Below are 25,860 nucleotides of genomic sequence, written 5' to 3'. Positions count from 1 at the left end.
TGACTGACCTTTGCTGATTTCATCAATGACCTTGAGCTTCGTTTCAAGACTGATTCAGGCGCACTTTCTTTTCTTCGAAGCCATACTCCCACGCACTGGCGCGTGAATGCGACTGAACATACGGGAGTTTGTTGCTTACGCGGTATGTAACCTCGGAGCCCCAAGGCATATATGCGCAGGGATTCCGAGGGTGCAAAGGTGCCCGGTCTAGGGAGGTGCCGGATCTCGGAGGTCCGGATAAGGGAGGTTTGAGTGTACTAGTGTACAACATGGTACAACATGTAGTTAGTGTGGACACTGGTGTAGTATACAGCTTTGTACCAGTGTACGAAATGGTACTAGTACTGTACAACATGGTTCTATTGTGCAACACATGGTACTACATGTATAGTACCACATTGTACAATACAGGCGTCTGTACAACATCTATTTGTTCAGTTTGCTCAATTTGATGCCACTATAGCTAATTCCTCTCTACTTTTAATTAAAGAAATGGTGAAGTGGTGCTAGATACGAAGCTACTGTTTGACTCAAACTACATGGTTAACTCTAAGAGTTTGAAAAGATCTTAGGACTCCTCAGTGACGGTCACCATGTGTACATTTACAGACATTGAACCAAAGACGTTCAAATTACAACTAAAGATGCTTTTCTAAAGCTCTGGTGTTTGGTGCCAACAGAATGCGAGGTCAAATGGCAGGAAAAAGTGGTGTGAGTGTTTGACAATCAGGAAATGTTAGGATGGCTGAAATAGATTCTTGACAAGTCAATTTGTTTGAGACGTATCTAGCTGTCTGTCTCTACGACAGGAGAAAACTAAATTTTAGTAAGTCTGCCATGCTTCAACAGGGAATGAAACCCACTGTTGGAAGTTACATCCACAAGCTTACCAAACATTGAAATGAACAACAACAATGGCGTCATTGCTGCAAAGAGGGAAATTAAGATCTACAATGGAATTTTTATGGCTAATACACTGTATTGTCGTCAATTTGGGGCACCTGTTAGTGTCTTTCTTCTCCCGTGGATGGGCTGGTTGTTGGAAGTGAGCAGATGACTAATCCTTTGGAAGGTGTTCAGTTGACACTGATAGGGTGTGAGACTGCATGGGTGTGCATGTGCGCTTGTGCAAGCAAGTGCCCCTGTTGGACATGTGTCATTGTTGCTGGGATTTCTCTATAAAGCCCACACACTGTGCACTCAAACAGACTTTCTATCAGAATATGCCAACTTTGAACTTACCAAATTTTAGACCAGACCTTGTCGTGTGTCTATAGATTGTGTCACAGCGTGCACTGCACCTGCACATATAGGTTGTGTGCTATAGCCTGTTCAGTTGGCCATCTTGTTTGCTTAGTCTAGCAACTCAGAAAAGTGGAGTGGCATTAATGGCTCTGTAAGAGACACTATACGTTGGACACTCTGGTCTCTGTACTGTGACAGTGTTGTCTGATACGATGCACATGTACCAGTATAGACAGAGACGCAAGGTGTTGCTGCAGAATCTCTAAAGGTGCGCTTGGAGATTTGGAATGGCTGTCGATCTATGTGGGCTGCGTTTACGACAGATTTAATACGTCCCCAGATGGTGTGTACATGTCAGACATGACAGTCACTGATCATGATCCAGACCTAACTCAGTCTCACATGCGCATGCACGGTCACGCATAGATAGGATGGGAGTTTGGTAGGTTCGAGGGGCCTCCGGTTGGTGGGTCAACTTGGTCCGCTTCTTTCCTTGTTTGCTGTTACACGGCAGGTGTCCGGCGGTCACACTTGCTCGTATTGCGGGAATTTGGTCGAGATGTTCAAGGCTACGTACCTTCCGCTAACTATTTAAACTTTTCATTTGAAAGCATAAATTGGATGAGTTGGATTGATTGACTAACCCTACTTTTACAGACACATTCACATGTAAATTTCAATTAACCCACTGCCCAAACATGCGCTGGCTGTGTAGGGACTGTGATACCGTTCACGTGGCACAGCACGGATCAAACTGAAACCAATTGCAAACATTTGACATATCTACATCTTGCAAAACAAAACAAAGTAAAAGAAACTAGAGATAAATCTATTTACGAGCCAGTAATTCTATTATGCGCATGTAAAATTCTACTCCAAGTCCGAGCTAAAATCACCCTAGATTACACGTTTGCGATTGTCAAATTCCAAAGACACGTTTGACACCAAATCCAATTGAATTGCCGCTTGTTTTGTCAGCTTCAGCGAGTCAACAGGGGACCGAATTCCGCCGAAGACGTAGGGCGCAAAAGGCATCACCACAAACCGTCCGAGTCCCAATTGCTCTGCAAAACTGGCTCGCAAGAAGGCGGTGTTCGAGTCGATTGAGTGATGGGGATAGAACGGTGTAGAGAAACCGAAAGGCGACGGCATGACCCTCGACACGTTTGTGTTCCCGACTTCACAGCTCAAACTCGAGCTCGACTCTCGTCTGTTCGTTGCCTGACTGCCCATCGCGACTAACGCGCTTGCGGCTGCCAAATCTTCGTCTAGCCGTTTCTCCTTCGAGTCTGTCGTATCCGTCGGTATGCATGATCTCTCGGTCGGCTCCATGAATGGGCTGTTTACAGAGTTGTTTGCCGCTTTTCGTTGACTCGTCAGGTGTTGTGCGCAGAATCCGCGACGCTGACTCTCCTTCATGCATCTGGGCTTGGCACACAAGCGTCGCCATTGTTGCCCATTGTACTGCGCAAATAGAATTTAGTAAATAAAATGTGAACACGTTTGGGGTGCATTTCTTTTACCTAATCCAGCTAATTCAGATTAGATGGATTAGCTAATCCATCTAATCTGGATTAGCTGGACTAGGTAAAAGAAATGCACCCTTAGTTTTTCATGCAAGCACCTAGTGCGCAAAAAGGAATTTATGTAAAAGTAACTAAAATGTGAAACGGTTGGTAATGCATATAGGTACCTTTTTTAGAACTCCGTGTGGTAGTTTCACGATGTCTCCCTTTTTGTATTTCGTGCTCGTTTCTTCACACGACTTCTTCCGCTTTCTCTTCTGCATCGCGGCGTCGTCGACGAGTCGTGCCCAAGGCGATTCCATGACTCGGATTTCGTGACGCGCCAACCAAGCAGCCGTGCCGTCGGAAAACTGCACCTTCACTCGCAACGGTTTGTACTTCTTGTCGACAATCACGCACTGCACGAACGTATTGTCCGATTTGACGTCCGGCACGAGCACGGGACAACTGATGTTGACCCTCTTGCCTTCGGGTGCCACATTCAGCACGACGTCGAGGTCTGTCGGATTCGAGCGTTCGTCTTCCGGTGACTTGAAGAGTAGCGTCTCTCTGGTAATAGGATGTATCACCTCGACGTTACTAGTTGTTACGCGACGGATTTCCGCTGGTAGGAAGATCTCGCTGAAGCGCTCAAAACGACACAACACTCCACAAGACATGCTGATCCTGCAAGTCACAGCACCGAGATGAGCTATACATACCCCACGCTCACTTTACATGTAGAAAACAGTAAATAATTAGCAATCGCGCAAGCATGCAACCGCGCATGCTAGATTTATGGACATTAAATTAATACCATCTATACTGGTCGGTGGTCGAGCTCGTTTTGAGAAGAATGCTGATTCTCGAGGTCGACGGTGTCGGCTAGGATGCAGCAGATGTCTAGCGACTAGTGTTTGGTGGAAGGCACCCGGAATACTTATGAAAGTTGGCTTCCGTTGGACTACCAATAATCGCTGCATTCGATTACGTCGTTTGCCCCGTGATTGGGCGAGCGCGGTATCGCGATCCAGGCAGGGTCCACGTGTAGGGGAAATCCCCACATACCGACTAGGGTGCACATACCGAACTCTCAACTAATTGTCCTTGGATCGTAGGTTTGCATCCTTGTGATAGACTGTAGGCACTACTACACGGATTGCCAGTCGAATACTGTAGTACTCGGTCTGCCTCCATTTCACAGCTCTCGCAATTGTCTTTTATTATAAACCGTCATTGCAACACGTACAGTCACGTATTAGCTAGACCACTTCGATCTCAATGCCCTACTCTAGTCGTTTCACATGCGTTCTCATCGTGAGAATCTACCTCATATATTTTCTTTTATTAATATATAATCGTGCTCTAGTGACTTACTTGTATGCAGCCAGATGAGCTCATAGGGGAACTGCTTTGGTGTGCCTCTATATTCCAACAACGAAATCAGTCTGCTAGTGCTCGGGCTACCACATAAATGAGAAAGTCGCTTAGGTCTTACGTCTGGTAACCGAACTGCTCTTGCTTCTGTTGATGTGATATAGTTTCGAAACAACACGTGACCTTTCTATATGTGGTAACTCTGATCAATTTCACTTCCTGTGGTCTCGTGCTCATGCAAAAAATTGACGGGTTGCCAACCATGCCATTATACTAACTATATCAGACAATTTAGTGAACAAATGATCAACGGTCTAATCATCGCACGGGAATTTTAGAGCGTGTATGACGTCGTAGGAGATTTCGGCTATCATATCATGTCTTTGTTAATTGCAGTGTCAACCAATAACATTCAGCCTTATAAGCTCCGCCTACTATATATATATATATATATATATATATATATATATATATATAATAGTTGTATCGTGGTGACCTATCGTCGGTTGAATGCATTGTAATTCATTAAAAATGCTAGCCTAATAGTAGCTAGCGATTGTATTGTAATTGCTACATATGATAATCAGTAATATCAGTCCAGAAATGTTGATTCACCGGTGCGTTAAAGCTGCATGTGCATGCAAGTGTTATAATGAAAATGCAAATCAATTACATCTGTATTTATATTTATATGCAGTGGTAGGACGACCGATTCGTAGCGTCTCGCAGATTTAATGCCCATGCAATAGAATTGCCATTGATTTTACCAAGTTAATTGTCCCTTGCCAGGCAATAAAATGAGCAACTACTAAAATAAATATAATAAAACAAATGCAAACAGATTTGTCACAATCGAAGAAGCTCTTTCGCTTCATCTTTGGACTAAACACAAAGTAAACGCAATGCATTGCCAATATTTTAACAAGCCTAAGTAATTAATTAATGAGAGACCTTGACGTCTTCCGGCTGATTCGAATCGCATTTCAGAGCCTTTGTAAGCCATTCTCTAGCTTCTTCTTTGTGTCCCAGTTTTAGATGTGTCTTTCCGAGCATCAGCTGATTGTCGCAATAGAAATTAGGAGCATCTGTAATTACCACACATCATCAACTGCGCATGCGTATATACCCCTATGATTCCTATAAATATACTTTTTTCAGCCCGATCAAAGCAGTTGAGAGCCTGCAACATAACTGTATGTGTGTTGAATTCTCTCAAACGTTTACGACAATTGCGGTACTAACCTCTTCAAAAGTTGATGTCGGAGGCGTGGCGAACAAGACACTCGCGATCTTGCGCACTAACCACGGCATGTCTGTCACTTCAAAGCACCTGATACATAGTAGTGTTAGTGTATGTAAATGAACACATAAATAATGTTTATCTATATAGGTGTAAAAATGCGTTCGACTCACCACTTTCCAAGAAGATAATGCGACAACGGATCTTCAGGTTTTAGCTCAACTGCTTTCTGCAGTAAGTAATAGACATTAATAATCATAATTATTGTTTTGTTAGTAGTCCACTTGCCACAAAATGTTCTCTGATGCGGTATGCATCGTTGATCTTGGCCTTGCTTCCTTCATAGTCACCAACATCGGACAATGAAATTCCACACCACTACAATATACACACTACCAATATTAGCTAATTGCAGTTTGAACAGAAAGACAGCAACCTGATGACACGCATAGTTATTCGGTCCAAGCTCGACGGCTTTTCTAGAAATATCTACTTGCTCATAAGTCAGTCTCTTCTTTTCCTCTTTGCTTGTGTCTGCAAGCTGCGAAGCGTCCCTTACTGATCGTGCTAGTCTCCACAGAACATCAGGATTTGAACTGTCACGATGGGCACCGAGAAGCTCGTAGATCTGACGCCATTCTCCAGCTTCGTACAACTCGTCAGCCTTCTGTATAAGTTCACGATCGTCAGTGCTCTCAGCTTTCGCCATATTTTCTGTAGCAGACAAAAAATACTTATTAATCTTAATTAATTAATAAAGTACTTTGGCTCCCTGTCAAAACAGCCTCAGATGGATAGAAGGATCGAGACAACCGTAAATCTGAGCCAAAATTGTAAACTGCTTGAAACGTATTAAATGACACCTAAATTTAAAATTATTTTATTTCTCTAATAAATTATTTTCTATTTTCTTTTTCAAAAAGTCGTTCTCTCTGGTTCTATCTTAATTAACCATATGTCCGTTCATTGACTTAATTAATAACTACCTTAACATACGCTAAAATCTCTGAGTGTGCAATCTCTAAAATCTTTAATTAAGAAAATTTTTGAATCTGCGCATCCCAGGATCCCGCGGCCTCTAATTAATTAACAAGCACCTGTATTCACGCTTAAATGAGTTACCCGAAACTCTCAGCTAGTGGACTATTTGTCTTGATAATTGCATTCGCCTAACGTTGTTGTAAAGTCTACGTTTCATGCTTTTGCAAAGTGGGTCATATCCTTCACACCCTCATTAGTTCTCATCCATGTTTACTTACCATATTATCATCATGTGCGTTACAGAACACAACTATTTTAACTTTCCACTTCATGTGAAGTAAATTTGTGTCCAAACTCGTTATAAAGTTCTTACATTTAATTAATAACTAGCTAGCAGTTTGACTAATTATTATACAACTAGAAGTTACAAAAGTGAAAAGGCAGAATTTCCAACAAACGACATATAATTATTAATTATAACCATTTTGCGACATACGACGTATTAATCGACTCAGTAAACTTCATAGAGCTTGCGTAAGTATGGTCACGTGGTTCGTAATCCCGTATGTATCGTACACTAAACTGAAACTTTCTTGCTTTCAGTCGTCTGAATCAGCACAATCACTGCACTACAATTTCTTTCGCATGATATGTGCTACTCTGCCAGTGAGTTACTCACTGGCTGACCAGACCATTTAGTTATAATTAATTAATTAGGTTAGCTTACCTCATTGAATCGCGCACTAGGAAGCCCCTCTACAAGAAGTAGAATAGGACATGTACATCCGTTCACTAAAACACTGTGGGTGTACAGTACACATCCTGACAGATACTAGGCCAATAATTACTACACTAGACCTGCATGACCGTGAAGAGGGCGGGGCACTTTCGAGCCCGCACTGCATGCGTTCTACAGAGTACAGGCGTGCATCAATTCAGTGGGACAAACTGCTTAATTAACTTAACAGTCGTGCAAGCGTGCGTGCGTATCTACAGGTAGATAGGCTTACCTGAGTCTAGAAGCTGATCCTCTACGTAGAGAGAAGTCGAGTGCGTGAAAACGTGGTAATAGCCGAGGGTACAAACTAGCGCGCGCTAGCAAAGTTGCTACAACGTGTAGTGGTGTGTACAGCAACAGTTCTGTCGTACAGTATTTGTAATAGATGTCGGATACACAGTAGAGAAGATTTTTTCCTAGAACGAAGGTATTCCTCAACAAATGCTCAGTTTTGAAAAGTACTAGTGGTTTTGCCATGGCCTAGGGGACCGGTTCAGCCGCCTGCTGTTGCTTTATGGTTACAGTAGATTGTGAACTCGTAAAGCGACTAGAGGGTGTAAGTATAATATGAATTGACAAAAAATTTACCGGTAGTTGACCGATTCGTGGACTGCTAGAATTGATTTCACCAAGCACATCTAATATCAGCCTTTACAAAAATGAGCAACTGCTGAAATGTGTAACAAAATAAAACAAATGCAAACTGATTCGTCACTACCTGCAAGAGACAAATTTACAACGATCGAAGAAGTTCTTGCGCTTTGTCTTTGGACTATAATTGTAAACACAAAGCAAATCTAGCTTAGTAGTGCATTGCCCATATTCTATAGTAATCCCAAATAACTAGAACGGCTGATTCGAATCGCTTTTCAGAACTTTTGTAAGCCATTCTTTAGCCTCTTCTTTGTGTCCCAGTTTGAGATGTGTTTTACCGAGCATCGGGTGATTTTCGCAACTGAAATCAGGAGCATCTGTAATTGCCACACATCATCACCTGCCCATGCGTAAATATATATCACTCGGTACGGATGGTATTACTTTTTTCAGCCCGATCAAAGCAGTTAAGAGCCTGCAAAATAACAATTCGTATGTGTATTCACTAACGTGAAGACGATCAGCACTCGCCTCTTCAAAAGTTGATGTCGGAGGCGTGGCGAACAAGACTCTAGCGGCCTTGCGCACTACCCACGGCATAGCTGTCACTTCAAAGCACCTGATACGTATATAGTATTTTAGTAAATGATCTCTAGCTGCACGTACAGCTGTGGCCAAAAGTTTTCGGACATCTTAAAAAAATATAGTTAAAGTGAAAAATATGATTCTCACCAGGATTTGCACTGAACATTATGACCAGTTTACTCAAAGAGAGTATAATACACCAATATTTAAGCAGGTTTAGGAATGACAAATTACTTGAACTTGGTATAGCAATTATTTGACCAATAGCTACGTATTCCATTACAGATGTGTTTGTCGCCATTTAGAGAATAGCCTATAAAACTATATTTAAAAAACCACAATTTTATTGCACAAGTGTAGCTATAAGTCTAGCAGAAGTTTCTGAGCAATTTGACTCATGCCAAGCTCACGATGGCCAAGACACGGAACTACACCAAGGCGGAGAGGATCAGGATCCAGGTGCTGCATGAGAAGGGTCTCAGCTGTCGCCAGATTGCTCGCAGGGTTCGTAAATCTCCTGCTGGCGTTGCAGCCTTGCTCCAGAAACTCCGTCAAACCAGTAGTGTGAGGGACAGGCGCCGCACTGGACGGCCACGGGTCACCACCGCTCGAGACGACAGGAACCTGTGCAGGATGAGCTTGCCAGGAAGAAAACAGCAGTAAAATTGCACCAAGAATGGACTAATGGTGGTGCTGTGACTGCTTCCGTCAGGACAACTTGCAGAAGGTTGCTAGACCATGGTCTGAGGTCATGCAAGGCCCGAAAGAAGCCACTCATCAAACCTGACCAGAAGAGGAAGAGGCTGGCTTGGGCTCATAGGTACGAAAAATGGACTCAAAGACAGTGGAACCGTGTGTTATGGTCTGACGAATCCAGTTTCCAGTTGTTCGCAACTCCAGGGAATGTTAGGGTACGAAGAAGACCTGGAGAAGAGTGGAACAAAGACGGCATCGTTCCCACAGTGAAACATGGCTCAGGATCCGTTATGGTCTGGGGGTGCATGTCAAGTTTTGGAGTTGGAAGGCTGACTGTCTGTGACGGAACAATCAACTCTGAGAAGTATCAGGCTATTCTCCATGATACAATGTTACCTGCAGCTTGTGAGATGTCACGGATTGGCCAGAACTACACATTCCAGCAGGATAATGCTCCATGCCACACCTCAGTCTCAACAAGACGATGGTTTCAGACCAACAATGTTCGGGTGATGGACTGGCTGCCGCAATCACCAGACATGAACCCAATTGAGAACCTGTGGGGTGACCTGAAAATAGCTGCCCGACGTCACCAGCCGACCAGCAAGGCCCAGCTGAAGGCTGTACTCCAAGACGAGTGGCAGAGGATAGCTCCTGAGAGGTGCCAGAACCTGGTGAACAGCATGCCGACAAGGATATCAGCTCTGATCCGTGCCAAGGAACTGTGTACAAAATAGTAGCAATTATTGCTGTGATATTGCTAATTTGTTGCTGTTATTCTTATCTCAAATGATGTCTTTTCCTACGTTACATGTTACTCCATATATTTAATGATACTGTTTTGTTAGTTTTGGGCATAATTGACATTTTATAGTAAAAATATTGTTATCTCAAATTCTAATTGTTATATTGGATTTATTACTGAGCTATAACTGCATTTCTAACCAAATATGACCAATTTACATAAAACATGACATGTGTCCGACAACTTTTGGCCACAGCTGTATGTACAGTATGTTCAACTCACCACTTTCCGAGAAGATAGTGCGGCCGGGGACTTTCAGGCTTTAGCTCAACTGCTTTCTAGCACAAGTAATATACATTAATTAATTAACAATACATAATCATAATTTTTGCCTTGCTACAGCTAGTTCACTTGTCGTCTCACCGCGAAATAATCTCTGATGCGATATGCATCATTGATCTTAGTCTTCTTTCCTTCGTAGTCACCAACATCATTCAATGAAATTCCACACCACTATACACACGCATACAGATGTATAATATTGTGAATACACAAGATTTTAGTTGCAGTTTGCACAGAAGGAGACAGCAACCTGATGACACGAATGATTGCTCGGTCCAAGATCGACGGCTTTTCTGGAAATATCTAATTGCTCATAAGTCAGTTTCTCCTTTTCCTCTTTGCTTGTGTCTGCAAGCCGCGCAACTTTTCTTGCTGATCGTTCAAGTCTCCATAGAATATCAGGGTTTGAACTGTCGCGATGGGCAACGAGAAGCTCGTAGATCTGCCGCTCTCTAGTTTTATACAACTCGTCAGCCTTCTGTATAAGTTCACGATAGTCAGTGCTTTCAGCTTCGGCCATACTGTCTGTAGCAGACAAGACAAAATAACACAAAACAAAATAACACAACATAAAACAACACAAATATAAAGAGAAGCAATACAGTGCTACACCCTCGGCTGGTATACATGCACACCACATGGAGCTAAGACATGTGACGCAAGAGGCACACACGCCCATGCATTTGACACCATTGAAAATCCCCTCACGTGGTGGTTATTACGCCTACCATATCCGTCTAACCGCAATTTTGGTTGTTGTAATGAGGTGACCCCCAGAGGTGACCGCAGAGGTGACCCCAGAGCCGCCAGAGCCAAAACAAAACGGTAATGTGGAAAACATGCACGTGCACATGCAAATTAAGCGTCTGTTCGCTCTGACTTTGGATACCGTAACAAAAATGAATAGAGAGACGCACTAGCGTACTTACAGGTCAGCCGCTTCGTCCGACAAACATGCAGACGCTGTCATGGACAATGCACGTTCCCATTCGCAAATTCCCGTCAAGCGTCACATTTCTGTTGCGATTTTTGCAACACCGCAGCCGATCAGCCATGCACACCGAAAATCCAAGCTGTCAGACTGCAGAACCACTATGCAGAAACACTGTGGAACAAGCAAACTGTTACAACTCAGGTACAGCTACACCTTCGCTCCCTAGACGCCTGGTGTTGGTGGGAAAACATACACGTGCAAATGTAGGCTGTAGGCGTTGTTTCTATGTGCTAAACCCGTAAAGCAAAGAAATAAACACCATGTACAGGACGGACGCCCGATGACCGAATTCTCGTAGCAGTTACACCAAACAAAGAGAGGTGGAGCCTCGTGATGGCATCACGTTCGTCTATTGGTCAGTAATGACACCAATTCTTGTCTATTGGTTGGAATAGCTTCATTTGTATCTGCTCTATTCGAGTAAAAATAAGGGCCGGTTGTACGGTCATCGAACGATTACTATACCCTCAGCCCGGAAATCCGGGCCTCGGGTAACAACAGAACACAACACAACACAACACGAAGCAATACAACACAACATAAAGTGTTCTTTAATTATTAATTAATTAAGTGTTGAAGGAGTTCATCAGCTAAAAACAGCAAACTGGTTACTGCGCATGCTTAGCTAGATAAAATGACAGTAGTATTAACTACTACTAGAAGATTCATTTTACAGCTGCGTACTCTACTAACTAATGAATAATAATATTAGTACTAACATACTAGTGAACATATTCCTCGCATAGATAGGAACCCACTGTCGAATTACATAGGGCTGCGAAAGTAATATGTAGCGCACTTTAGTTAGCAGAATCCGTCCCTGCATCTCATGTAGACAGTGTATCACAAATGGAACACTGGACAATGAACTCTAGGGGTGCGTTCGAATACTAGTTCTAGAACTGGAATTGGCGGGGGAGCAAAGTTCTCTACCGTTCGATTGGTAGTTCTAACGGTTCTGCCTAGCGAGCTGGAATTGTTGAAACTGTCACGCCCTAAAAGCAAATTCCCGTAGGCCGCTAAAGTGAAATGGCGGGTACAGATGCTGAGGTCGTTGTGGACCTTCTTGTTGGTTCTAGTGAACACTTGAGGCGGCCATCGGCTTAGCAAACACCAGAAGAAACGCCATTTAAAACTGATTACAGTACCCTTTTTGGCGAGCAGCTCCAAAAAGCCGAAAGCGAAAGCCCTGCTGATGTTCGAACAGACTACAACAAGTTAGTGGAGTAGAAACGCCACTCTACTTCTTAGTGCGCTTACCGGAAGTATGAGCCTTTGCTCATGCTCAACTTGCTGACAGTTCCAGGCGTTCGTTTGCTAGCAAGAGTTCCAACCGTTCTGACAGTTCTGGAAGTTCCAGTTATAGAACTGGAACTAGTATCCTAAGATATGCAAGATAAGAAACGAGAAACCGAAACCTAGAATGAGAAGACAAAACCGGAAATGAGAAGACCGAAAAGTAATTTGAAGGCCGGAACCTAAAGGACTGTCGCGATCCGATCGCGATAAATCCAATCCACATCGCGAGGTGGTTCGATCGCGATCGGTTGAATTAGAAATAGTGTGCATTACCTCTAGGTTCGCTACGCGTGTAATCGGAACATCTAGCACTCCTCACTCGTCTTTGTTCTCGCTCACCTTACGTCGCTGTATCAAAGCTTTCCACAAGCAAAGAAGCCACATGTACACACCGGTCATCAGTCAAACGATGTCGAAAATGAGGCGGAAGTAGCGTTTTCAAAGTGCAGTGTAGACGCTCGCTATTCCCATCGGATCGCGATCACCAGAATCGCGATCGGATCGCGCGCGATCCATTCCTGTTTAGTGTGGACAAGCCTTAATTCGAGAAAAACGCCAACATGCAACCGAAACCGGAATGGGCCACAATACTCTTCGCTTAGATGCAATCTCTTTTTGCACTAGACTATTAGATTGCACAGATGCTGATGGCTACTGACCACTATCGCACCGAGAAGTCATCTAATTCTAATACAGCTCTGGTCTCGCATATAAAGCCATGGAGCCCCTCACTTGTACTTTTATGTGCATGTGTAGCTAGAAAAGTCTTCGCACCCCTTTCAAGCAAGTGACACTCACATGCGTGCATGCAGCGTTGATATGAATTAAACTGATGTCGTAGCTCCTAACGTTCTAGTGCGATTCAGTTTCCATGAGGTTACACTTGAGACAGACTGTCTACTAGCAGCACGACTAAAATTAGTCGTGCGTTGGTGCGTGCGCAACAGGCTTACTTGTGTTTCAAGCTCCCTGGGTCGAGTGAGGTCACGTTGATACACGATACGAGACGGCGGAAGCAAAATTGCGGTCTATACTTAGTGCGCGCTAGTATTTTATTGTACTCGGTACAAGTACAAGTACTGTACAATTCAAAGACTAGCGCGCGCCAAGAATCCGGGAAATGACGAGGGCGGAGTACACGGGGTCGAGTCTGCCAAGGAACCGGCTGTGAACTTTTCATGCAATCTTGTTGACGTTTTTGCTTTCTGGCCATAGACCAGGTACAGTAGATTGTAATCTTGTATTTGGTATCAGTTGTTGCGTCGCAAGCCAATCGCGTTTGGAGACTCGTGAAATACCAAACAACTGTATTTCTACTAGATCCTGCTCAAAACTAGAACACAACAAAACGCATGCACATAATCGTAATACTCCGTCTAATCCACTACGTTACACTTCCCCCTATCTAATTGAATGTACCTATAGGTTAATTAACTAACACTTCAGTTAACAATCTGACGATTCTTAATAGTATGTATTGTCGGGTAGCTTGGCCGACTTTACTACTTGTCCTGACATGTAGTTGTGATCCCGTCGGACAGGCTGCCGTGTTTATGGTTAGCATTCCCGTTAGCCGTGGTATCTGTTTGTCACATGACCTCAGCTATCGCTACTTCATCCTGTGAGTCATCTGGAGGACGGCTGACTGAGTTCTCTGTGTGTAGCATTCGTAGTTATCTCACACTCAGCTTCGGTTTCAAATCCAGGGTCATGGTTGGAACGAGGTCCCGGACGCAGTTCATCGGCATGCCGTCTCCAAACTGTCTCGTTTGCACGGACGAGGTACGACACAGGCCCTGTTTGTACGGCAATCTCTCCTTGTACCCATGTCCGTCCTGGCCGATAAGTCTGGACCAAAACTTGCTATCCCTCGTCAAAAGACCGATAAGGTTTGTTTTCATCACTAAACAGCTTGCAATTCACCAATTCAAGAGATCCAATTTTGTCCAAACGTTGCAAAAGAACATAAGCTGCGAGGGACTTTGGTCCGTGGCGGCCTGTGGAGACACGCGGTACGCTAGTAAGAACTCGTCCAATTTGTGTTGTACTGGCTTGTTGCTTCTTTTGCCTTCAGTGCCCTTTTATTAAAAACCGTGCACCAAACGTCTCGAAAGACCGTTGGTTGCCGGGTGATACGGAGCTCCAGTGATATGCCGTATGCCGTACGTTACCTTTCGTAAAAGATCGAAATACTTCCGACGTAAACTGAGGCCCATTGTCGGTCACTAGTTGCTCCGGGATACCCATTCTAGCCATGAACGTCCGCAGCTGTTTGACTGTTTCCTTCGCTGTAGTGTTTCCCATTTCTATGATTTCCAGCCATTTTGTGTGGGCATCAGCAATTACCATGTGCATCCTGCTGTCAATGGGGCAAGCCAAGTCTACACGTAGGCGCTGCCAAGGCAGTGCGGGGTTAGCCTCGCAAACCAGGCTCTTCCGCGCAGTCGCTGAGCTAAACGCACGTGAATCATAGGAGGAGGAGGAGCTTTGCCGGAATTTCTCCAGCGCAAGAAGAGCCTGGTCGCTTTCGAGAACGTCATAGTGACGTGGGACCCCAGATCCGGTTTCATAGTTCGGATAAGGCTAATTCGATTTCCTAAAAAGCTTGTTCATTAATATAATTGCGTTTGATACATGAAGCGCAAGAGAGGAAGCCCTCCGTGGAGAGCGCATGAACACAAAAGCCAGAAGCTCTTGATGGACAAAGTGCTGGTGAATAATGAGGCCAGGAATGGCCTAGATGGGACTGGTACGCTGAACCTACACTCTCCAGCAACGTTTCTGAACTCATCTGCAGGTTTGCGCGAATTGAAACCGACGTAGCAGTGTTCACCACTCTTACGCGTCTACTCTAACATCTATACTTTGTGGGGGAAATGGTGTGAGAACTGCCGTGCCAGCCCGCTTTCACTCAACGGTTTATCAAAGCAGTGGCTTACAGCTTGTTGACCTCTCCAGACGGGAACGGAGTCCACGTCATGATTGGCGCGTATTGCTAACGCAGTCCATCTGAAGTGAATTAACGTTTGACGGTACTTTCGACAGAGCAAGCAGCTCTTTTGTGCGATATTGGCTCTCCTCAAGGTGAACTGGAAACATCTAGGCGTAGTGCAGTGGACCTTATACCATGTTCAGGAAGTGTAGCGTTGACTCGTAGTTGCATGTGTTGTGTACTACGTACAACTTGTTCTAATGCACGGACTCTGAGTGCAACATACACTAACCGCGTACAATGAATGAGTTCATTTTTCAAACTACCGCGCTGCAGATCTAGATTGGTAGTCTAGATTTGGCGTTGCACTGTTGGCGAAACTGAATGCTGAAAAGGAGTCGTGACACTGCAGAATATTACATGGCTGAGCTATATATATATATATATATATATACTACAAGCGAACCCATGATGTCAACTGCGCAAAACAAGCAAGTGTGTGCGTGAAGCGATGTCGCATGTTCTCAACTTTCATACCCACAGGCTTAGCTAATCGAATTAGCCTTAATCCAAGCTATGAAACCGGATTCGGGGTCCCATGTCACTATGACGTTCTCGATAGTGACCAGGCTCTTCTCGCGCTGGATCAATTCCGGCAAAAGCTTCTCCTCCTCGTGTGATTCACGTGAGTTTAGCTCAGCGACTGCGCGGAAGAGCCTGGCTTGCGAGGCTAGTGCGGGGTACCACTATCTATGTAGGAGAGCCTTTTCCAGGGCACAACTGGTTTCCTGACAACCTTAAGATATTCGCACCTTTTCCTCAATGCTTTGATCTATCTTAGGCCACTAGACGTACGTACGGGCCAACGCCTTTATCTTAATTTGTCATTCCAATATGTCCCTCATGCAAACGTCCAGGACTCGTGGCCGTAATTTCGTAGGTAAGACGACTCGAGTACCTCACAGTAGTATGCCGTGGTAGGTAGTCAATTCATTTCTCCGCACGTAAAATGCCTGTAGTCCAGACGAGTGTCGGGGCTTCTTCCAGCCTGTCCACGTAGCTTCTATAACAGTGGACAGTATTGGATCTTGACGCGAAGCGCGACGTACTTCGGCATATGTGGTTGGCAGACCTTGCACAATATCTGCATAGAGTAGTGTCTCCTCATCTGACTCCTCAGAAGAACTTCCGGGTACCGGTAGACGAGATAAACCGTCGCAGTTACAGTGCTGTCTGGTATCCCTGTGCTCAATCTTGTAGGTGAAAGCACCCAGGAACACGCATGCACTATCTCTGTAACCGTGCGGCGGTAGTAGATGGAACAGCTTTACCCGGTGCCATTATATACTGTGCTGCAATGGCTTATGATCAGTGATTAGTAATCCGTAAAGGGTCGTTCTTACAGATAACCTTGGAATTCCCGCGTTCCCCAGTATAGTCCAAGGCCTCCTTCTCTATTTGCGCGCACTGTCGTTCGGACATCGTCAGCGTCCTCGAGGCGTATAGGCTATTGGCCGTTCCGATCCATCCATCATCCTATGAGACAGCACGGCTCCGAGTCCGTATGACTAACTGTCACAGGCTAGGACAAGTTGCAAGTACGGGTCGTAGTGTGTCAGACCTCTCAACAGCAGGCTTTTCATGATTTCGAAACTTCGACTTTGTTCACTACAACAGCGCCATTCTGCATCTTTCTGTACTAATCGGTGCAATGGTTTCAGTCGGCTAGCCAGACTAGGAAGAAACTTTGAGCAGTACTGCGCCATTCCTAAGAATGAGCGAAGTTGAGTGATGTTTTGAGGAGGTGGCATCTGAGTGATGGCTTGTGTTGTTTAGGGGGATTGGTAGAGGCTCCATGCTGAAATAATGTGCCCGCAATATTCGACAGACTTTTGCAAAAAGCGACGCTTGTCCTGATTAACTTGAGACCATATTCTTGAAGGCGTTGTAGTACCGAATCCAAGATTGTGAGGTGTTCTTTAGTGGTTCGCCGATAATGATAATGTCGTTGTACGTGTACTCCCACTACGCCCTGTAGTATTTCGTCCATACGTTGCCAGATTGCTTGTTTTTTGTGTTTGGGACACTGTCCAGATTCCTCTTGGTTTCTAGATGTAGCAGTGGCCATCGTAATTGTATTTCTGGAAGCCATTCACGTCCAAATAGAGCTGGTCCTTTTCCCGGTAATACATAAAGTTGGATGCATCTCACCTGATACTCCATCCTTACTTTACAAACTTCAGTAGGTCGTTCCGTCTCCCCTGTATACGTTCGTAATTCAAGGATTGTTGGTTCCAGGTTTACTAACGGGCGGAGCTGCTTGTCAAATTCGCTTTTGCTTATCACTGATACAGCTGCCCCTGTGTCAAGTTCCATTTTCCAGGGCTTCTATTCAATGGTGGCATCTACTGTAATGGCCTTGTTTCCCTTTAGTTGAAACAAGGTGCTGAGATTCTGGTTGTGATTATAGCTATCATCGGAGCTGTCGTCGTCTATTTCCTGCTGCCTAGCCTCTACAACGTTCACCGTGTGCGAATTCCGTTGGTTCTTGGATTTATCCTTTCTCAATAGTCTTTTGCTATCACTCGGCGTTGTTTGTTACTTTTCCGCCCTGATTACTGCGAAGCATGCTTGTGTGAATGTGGCCAATTTTCTTGCAAGCGTGACAGGTGGCTTTCTTAAAAGGACATTTGTTTGCTGGGTGAGCCCCTGTGCATCGGTAGTATCTGTGGGTCGGTTGGGAACTAACATAACGAACGCCTGTATGCTCAGCATCTGGGTGGTTGCCACCACGGCCCTTGCAAAGTCTTAATATCTTTAGAGCTTGTTCGATGGCAATGCACTTCTTAACAGCAGAGTCAAAAGTGATCTCAATTAGCTTTTCTGCCAGCAGTGGTTAGAGCATTCTATCATTCCGAATACCAGCTGCAAAGCGGTCACTCAGCCGTTCGTTCCGCATTTCATCTGTAAATTTGCAGTAGGAAACTAGATGTTTCAATGCCTTGACATAGTCGGTTACTGATTCTTGGGGCTGGCGCACTCTATTGTCAAATTCATACCTGCTGACAAGTGCCGATCTCTCCGGTTTGACGTGATTGAGCTTTCATCACTTGGACTATTCTCTCATATGTCACACTTGGATCAGTGAGTTTCTGTGGGCGATTAGGTCCTTGATTATTTGAAAAACTCAGCTGGAACGTTTGCCATAAGAACAGCCTTCTTCCGTTCTGCATTGCGAATACCGTTCTCCAAGAAAAAGAATTCTAGCTGTTCCATGTAATTTCCCCAGTCACTGCCTTGGACGCACTGCACCACCTTCCCGACGGGCATAACGGTTTCCGGTTCTTGACCCTTTGGTCCCCTCCTTGCTCTGCCATTCGTACTGACTTCGGTACCACCGATGTGTACTACTGCTAGTGGTGCATGGAGTGGGCTGATCTCCGTTAAAAGTCTGTCTGTCGAAAAATGCAGCGCTAGCTGTCTTGTCTCTGTTGTTGGACCTGCGTAGATCAGGAAGTCCTCGTCGCCAGTGTTGCGTCGCGCCGCAAGCCAATCACGTTTGGAGACTCGTATCACACAACTGTATTTCTACTAGATCCCGCTCAAAACTAGAACACAACAATACGCATGCGCATAATCGTAAATACCTCGTCTAATCCACTACGTCACACATCAGTAGCGAATCCAGGCAGACTTTCTAGCTAATTGCCGATCATAGCGAATCTTCTAGTCCGGGTCGCTCAACAGAAAGGGGCGTGGTCCTATAGCGCTATATCGAGCTCTCGGTATATACCTAAATATATCCGTGTGTGTGTGTGTGTGTGTGTGTGTGTGTGTGTGTGTGTGTGTGTGTGTGTGTGTGTGTACACGAACCTCAAATTTCTCCTTCCCACTACCACGTTTCATTAGAAGACAAAGATCGTTTTCGTATCCGACTACAGATCAGTGTAGGAACGATTCGTGCAAAGGACCAAACGGTGAAGAAAAAGCTTCACAAAGTTCCGTCGCCCCATTCTTGTGTATTGTAGTTACTTATTGTGTGTACTTGACAACCAAGAAACACCTTCAGGAGCTGAATGTCACCCTATAGGTACACTCACACGTCCCGTAGACAACATGATCAATATTCTTTACTACACTACACTGTGCTGTATCAACACTGTTGATAGTCAGTGTTTGCCGATATCAACTTCTATGTCACTAAATACCATAGCACTGTCGTTACAACGGAATAGTCTCGCGTAGCCAGACCCCCCGCCGCGTCATCCTTCCGCGCGAAACAGCCAACAGCATCGAGTACTTTCGCATCCATTCAGTGCGTTCGCATTCAGTCGCCGTTGTGACACAGGCGCACAGCGCTAGACGTACGATGTCGAGCCTGCCGACGTCAACGTTCCCGCGGCCTCATAATTGCTGCTGTAGACATGCACATTTCACAAACAGCAACGACTCGAGCTATAGTCGAGTTGTTCTCTACGAAACAAGAGAAGCTAATGAGATATAGGATTGCACTGCTTGCATACCAGTCTGGTCTTTAGCTAATGAAGCATTTAAGAAACCAAATCCGGTCTATAGATAGCCGCTTTCTGGCCACGCGGCACACAGCGACATCAAAGGCTGTTCACCAGACCCCGAAGGATGACGCGGCGGAAAGGGGTCTGGCTACGCGAGACTAACAACGAAACTGAGTGCATACCTCTACTGTACATTTCAATAATTGTTTTGATCACGATCGCGAATCGACGACTACCTAGATACGTAATCTAATTATATAAATTACTAGGAAGTTTGCATGTTTACTTCCATGACAGCTGCAGGGTTTCAACAATATAGCTAGGATGTGGCGTTTCACTAGACGGTCAGAAACTCTGTTGGACGTCTACTCACCAACGCAAGGCGCCTACGGATACCAGAGCCGTACATCTAAACGGCTCTGACGGATACCGTAAAATTAGTAAATTAATTAATTACTAGTAAATGAAGCTGTGTTTACACCGTCGCTTCACAGCTACGAGCGCGCGCGCGCGCGCGCGTGTGTGTCCGTGTGTCCGTGTGTGCGTGTGTGTGTGTGTGTGTGTGTGTGTGTGTGTGTGTGTGTGTGTGTGTGTGTGTGTGTCTGTGTGTCTGTGTGTGTGTGTGTGTGTGTGTGTGTGTGTGTGTGTGTGTGTGTGTGTGTGTGTGTGTTTATTGTGAATATTGTAAATTTTATTAATTTTTTTGTCTATTTATTGTCATTATCATTAATTAATCATTAGGTTGTATAATTCTTTGAAAACCCAGGGATGCGTTGATGTGAGTAAAGATAATCAACTAAATATCATCAATGTCCCACACTACACTTAAAATTCAGTACCTGCACATGCGTGACAGCTACGTCTCTCGAGCTTGTTATCTACGTTATTTCTCAATTCTGCATGTAGCGTTCTTTCTTGCATCACTCGAGGTGAACACGATTATCATGCTTTCGTTGAGCCGTTGCTATCATCTTTCGTTCCGTTAAAATTAATTCGTCGTAGATAGAGATCGATGTACGTGCACAGGAAATACTGTGAAGCGCGACATGTATGTTATAGCGACCGGGATCCAGAAGGAACCACGCAGCGCAACGTTTCCTACGAATCTTTCTTGCAAGACGACGTCGATCGTTCATCATCAGTCCTATTTACACTTATAAATATATTCTTGCACGGAGCGGGCTTGTTATCCACGTTATTTCTCGATTCTGTAGCGCTCGATCTTGCATCACTTGCAGCCAACTACTGAGATGGAAGAGATTACCATGCTTTCGTTCTGATGATAATTGGTCGTAGCTATAGCTAGATAAAGATTGATCTCGTACGTCTCCTAGAAATACTGTGAAGCAACATGTAGTGATCGGATCAGAAGATAGCAGCGCTAGCGTTTCCTACGAATCTTTCTTGCAAGACGACGTCGATTGTTCATCATCATTACTACTTACAACTAAAACATATTGCTCTCTTGAAGATCGCGGATGACATGTTGATCGTGCGCAACGGTACACATGCATGGTCCCATGGGACCTTAGTTTGGCTTCTTGAAGAACGATAAATTCGTTTGTTTTGCGATTCTTTTGTACAAAGTAACAAATGCGTACGATTATTACCTGAACTTTACTTTGCGCTTCTCGATTTGACGACAGTTTGACCGTAAAATGGAGGTTGCGACATCTCGGCTTTTTGTCATAATGCGCGGGATTGTTACGTCACCCTTTGTTGGTCTCCCAAAAGACTGCTGATTGGCTCAACAAATTCTCGAGAGTGATTCACGCTGACAAGCTAGTATTACGTCACCTACGTTTCGTGTCCCAAAACGATTGCTAATTGGCTCGACAAACTCCTCGAGCGTGACACACGCTTACAAACAAACAAACATACAGTAGGTAGGTAGGTAGGTAGGTACAGTAGATACAAACATACCGACAGACAGACCGGAAGTCAATTCAGCCTGTTTAGAGTGAGCTTCTCGCGAAGCAGTCCACCACTCATTGTGGTGTTCTTCTCTTACGCTCGTAGCTTAACTAGTAGATGAAGCTGTGTTTACACCGTCGCTTCAGAGCTACTAGCGTGTGTTTGTGTGTGTGTGTGTGTGTGTGTGTGTGTGTGTGTGTGTGTGTGTGTGTGTGTGTGTGTGTGTGTGTGTGTGTGTGTGTGTGCGCGCGTCTGTGCGTCTGTGTATGAGTGTGTGTGTGTGTGTGTGTGTGTGTGTGTGTGTGTGTGTGTGTGTGTGTGTGTGTGTGTGTGTGTGTGTGTGTGTGTGTGTGTGTGTGTGTGTGTGTGTGTGTGTGTGTGTGTGCGTCTGTGCGTCTGTGTATGAGTGTGTGTGTGTGTGTGTGTGTGTGTGTGTGTGTGTGTGTGAGTGTGTGCGTCTGTGCGTCTGTGTATGAGTGTGTGTGTGTGTGTGTGTGTGTGTGTGTGTGTGTGTGTGTGTGTGTGTGTGTGTGTGTGTGTGTGCGCGTCTGTGCGTCTGTGTGTGTGTGTGTGTGTGTGTGTGTGTGTGTGTGTGTGTGTGTGTGTGTGTGTGTGTGTGTGTGTGTGTGTGTGTCTGTGCGTCTGTGTATGAGTGTGTGTGTGTGTGTGTGTGTGTGTGTGTGTGTCTGTGTGTGAGTGTGTGCGTCTGTGCGTCTGTGTATGAGTGTGTGTGTGTGTGTGTGTGTGTGTGTGTGTGTGTGTGTGTGTGTGTGTGTGTGTGTGTGTGTGTGTGTGCGTCTGTGCGTCTGTGTATGAGTGTGTGTGTGTGTGTGTGTGTGTGTGTGTGTGTGTGTGTGTGTGTGAGTGTGTGCGTCTGTGCGTCTGTGTATGAGTGTGTGTGTGTGTGTGTGTGTGTGTGTGTGTGTGTGTGTGTGTGTGTGTGTGTGTGTGTGTGTGTGTGACACGAGAGTATTTATTGTGAATATTAATGAAAATTTTATTAATTTTTGTCTGTTTATTGTCATTATCATTATTTATTCATTACCTTGTTACTAGAATGTAAAATTCTTTGAAATCACAGGGATGCGTAGATGTGATTAAAAATAATTAAATGAATATCATCAATGTGCCCCACTACACTTCGAATTCAGCACAAGTGACAGAAGTGACGTTGTGTGCGTCCGTGCGTCTGTGTGTGTGTGTGTGTGTGTGTGTGTGTGTGTGTGTGTGTGTGTGTGTGTGTGTGTGTGTGTGTGTGTGTGTGTGTGTGTGTCTGTGTCTGTGTGTGTGTGTGTGTGTGTGTGTGTGTGTGTGTGTGTGTGTGTGTGTGTGTGTCTGTGTGTGTCTGTGTCTGTGTCTGTGTCTGTGTGTCTGTGTGTGTGTGTGTGTGTGTGTGTGTGTGTGTGTGTGTGTGTGTGTGTGTGTGTGTGTGCGTGTGTGTGTGTCTGTCTGTCTGTTGGTCTGTGTGTGTCCGTCTGTGTGTGTATTTATCGTAAATATCAATGTATTGTCGTGCTCAACCAGATCAGTCTGGTTTGTAAAGTCTATTACAAGTACCGGAAGCAAACCCTGCTTCAGAAGTACTTAGACAATCACGGCTGTCTAGAAAGAAGACATGACTTTACGAAGGATCCGAGTAGATCCCAGAAGTACTGTTTTCTGTAAGTGCTGCAGGTTGTGATGACCTGGAATAATGTCCAGCCACCGTGCAATACCTGCTTGCACTGTACCCAAAGCTCCCAAGACCACCGGAACCATCAGTGTTCGACAATGCCACATGCGACTTATCTCCACTTGCAAGTCGCTGTACTTCGCCAACTTCTCAGCATGTTTCTTGCCAATGTTGCCATCAGCAGGACAGCTGATATCAATAAGAAGACAAGTGTTTGTCTTCCTATTTCCGAGACAGATGTCTGGACGATCGGCTTTGATCTTCTTGGCAGTGGGGATGGTGGTATCCCACATCATAGTAATGTATCCGTCTCCACAAGCCTAGCAGGATGATGCCGGTACCATCTGCTCTCTAATGGAACCCCCAAATGGCGACAAACATCCCAGTGAATGATGGAGGCCACCTGATTGTGTCGATCAGTGTAGTCCGTCGGTGCCAAAGCACTACAGCCTGCCACAATGTGGTCGACTGTTTCCAGGCCTACACTGCACATGCGACAAGTAGGACTGACATCACGATGTAGAATCTTGCACTCATAGTACCGAGTCCGAAGAGCTTGGTCTTGAGCAGCAACAACCAGTCCTTCAGTTGCAGCAGCAAGATTCGCTGCCTTTAGCCATCCGTAGGTCTCTTTCATGTCCACAGGCGGTTGCTCAGTGAGACGACGATACTGCCCGTGCATAGGCTTCCCGCTCCAGAACCGCACACGAAGAGAACTGCAACACGTACGGTAATGTCTCGCATCTGTTTCAGGCGCTTGCTCGAAGCCACCTTCAACCGAGATGGATGCATTCCTGTGTAAGTTCTGCGACTTGTCGTCCGAAGCAAGACTCCTCTGCAGCTGTGCAGTAAACCGACAAGCCATGCGCTTGATCGAGTGTGAAGATTTTCCAGAGTCACACTCCCGTATCATCTGCATGAAAGGATCAGAACTGTCAGCAAGGTAACAGTTCAGCCTCACAATACAAGATTGATATGTCGACTCAATCTGTTGTAACCTCCTACCCCCATCACTGCAAGGAGCGTACAGTCGGTCAACGTCTGCAACAGGATGGTGGACACCGTGCATAGAGAGGAGCTTTCTGGCCCGTCGATCAAGCTGCTGCAGGTCTGTGCACCCCCAATGAATGACGCCAAAACCGTAAGTGAGAACCGGTAGTGCAAACCCATTGATGGCTAGAATCTTGTTCCGACCATACAACTCAGTCCGGAGAACCACCTTCACTCTGCACAAGTACTCACGACGGAGTCTCTCCCGCATCATGCTGTGCTGAATACCATTACTCTCATCTACACCCAAGTACTTGTAGACTTGACCCGGTTCCAGACAGTTGATGGTGTCCGTTTTTCCTACCGTCAATCCAGAGTTGTGTCCAGATAGCCTGCCGTTGACAAAGTGTGCAACAGCACATTTGTCCAGACCAAACTTCATCTGGATGTCATCAGAGAAGGTACGAACCGTGTGCAACAACTCGTCCAATTGATCAGAGTTTCTGCCATACAGCTTCAGATCATCCATGTAAAGTAGATGACTGATAAGCTGACGTTTGGCAGTCTCACCATGCCCAGTGGTCATCCGGTAGCCGTAACCGGTCCTGTTCAGCTCCTTGCTCAGAGGATTGAGAGCCATACAGAAGAGAAGTGGAGAAAGTGAGTTACCTTGGAAAATACCCCTCCTGATTTGCATAAGCCTTGTCTTGATCGTACTATTGCCGCAAGAAAGCACCATCGATGTCCTCCAACTCTTCATCACACGTGACAGGAACCCGCACAAGACTGGACTGATCTTATGCAGCTGAAGGCATTGGAGCAACCAACTGTGTAGTAAATATCAATGTAAATATCAATGTATATTTATTAAATTTTGTTAATTTATTATCATTATTATTAATTAATTATTAGCTTAATTGTTGCTAGAATGTAAACGGTAGTTCTTTGAAAACACATGGGTTTATCAATGTGATTAAAGATAATTAACTAAATACCATCAATGTTCCACACTACTTCGAACTCACACAGCTACGCAACTCTTGCACGGAGCGAGCTTGTTATGCACGTTATGTCTCAATTCTGCATTTATAGCACTCTTGCATAACTGGAAGTTACTAATTAATTAACTATTGAGATGGACCATCAGATCATTAGCATACTTTTATTGAACCGTCGCCATCTTTCGTTCCGCTAATTCTTTGTAGCTAGAGATTGGTGTACGTCTCCTAGCTGCAGAGAAAATACTGTGAAGCGATATCATGTACATCTATAGCGACCGGATCCAGAAGAAAGCAGCGTCAACGTTTCCTATGAATCTTTCTTGCAAGACGACGTCGTTCGTTCATCATCAGTCCTACTCAGAACATATTGCTCTCTTGAAGATCACGGATGACATGCTGGTGGTGCGCATGCGACGGTGCTTAGCTAGTTGCATGGTCCCATGGGACCTTCGCTTG

General features: G+C 45.0%; 3 protein-coding genes across 3 annotated transcripts; all 3 read right to left on the bottom strand.

Annotated features, from left to right (window-relative positions):
• Positions 1–1,994: 1,994 nt before the first annotated feature.
• Positions 1,995–3,622, bottom strand: LOC134178855 (uncharacterized). The gene is made up of 3 exons (XM_062645762.1): positions 3,568–3,622; positions 2,939–3,437; positions 1,995–2,709 (listed from the first exon to the last, which is right to left on the bottom strand). Exons 2-3 carry the CDS (start codon positions 3,428–3,430, stop codon positions 2,143–2,145), a joined length of 1,059 nt encoding a protein of 352 aa, XP_062501746.1. The 5' UTR covers positions 3,431–3,437; positions 3,568–3,622; the 3' UTR covers positions 1,995–2,142.
• Positions 3,623–4,839: 1,217 nt separating this feature from the next.
• Positions 4,840–7,407, bottom strand: LOC134178443 (regulator of microtubule dynamics protein 1-like). Its single transcript, XM_062645321.1, has 9 exons — positions 7,359–7,407; positions 6,144–6,187; positions 5,804–6,085; positions 5,656–5,745; positions 5,541–5,596; positions 5,370–5,457; positions 5,277–5,307; positions 5,079–5,212; positions 4,840–5,009 (listed from the first exon to the last, which is right to left on the bottom strand). The coding sequence occupies exons 3-9, from the start codon at positions 6,074–6,076 to the stop codon at positions 4,974–4,976; spliced, it is 708 nt and encodes a 235-aa protein (XP_062501305.1). The 5' UTR covers positions 6,077–6,085; positions 6,144–6,187; positions 7,359–7,407; the 3' UTR covers positions 4,840–4,973.
• Positions 7,408–7,969: 562 nt separating this feature from the next.
• Positions 7,970–11,168, bottom strand: LOC134178442 (regulator of microtubule dynamics protein 1-like). Its single transcript, XM_062645320.1, has 7 exons — positions 11,018–11,168; positions 10,339–10,613; positions 10,170–10,259; positions 10,029–10,084; positions 8,252–8,339; positions 8,165–8,195; positions 7,970–8,097 (listed from the first exon to the last, which is right to left on the bottom strand). The coding sequence occupies exons 2-7, from the start codon at positions 10,606–10,608 to the stop codon at positions 7,970–7,972; spliced, it is 663 nt and encodes a 220-aa protein (XP_062501304.1). The 5' UTR covers positions 10,609–10,613; positions 11,018–11,168.
• Positions 11,169–25,860: the final 14,692 nt, after the last annotated feature.

This window comes from Corticium candelabrum, chromosome 4, assembly GCF_963422355.1.
Source record: "Corticium candelabrum chromosome 4, ooCorCand1.1, whole genome shotgun sequence".
Lineage (NCBI taxonomy): Eukaryota > Metazoa > Porifera > Homoscleromorpha > Homosclerophorida > Plakinidae > Corticium > Corticium candelabrum.
This window is presented reverse-complemented; position numbering and strand designations above follow the sequence as displayed.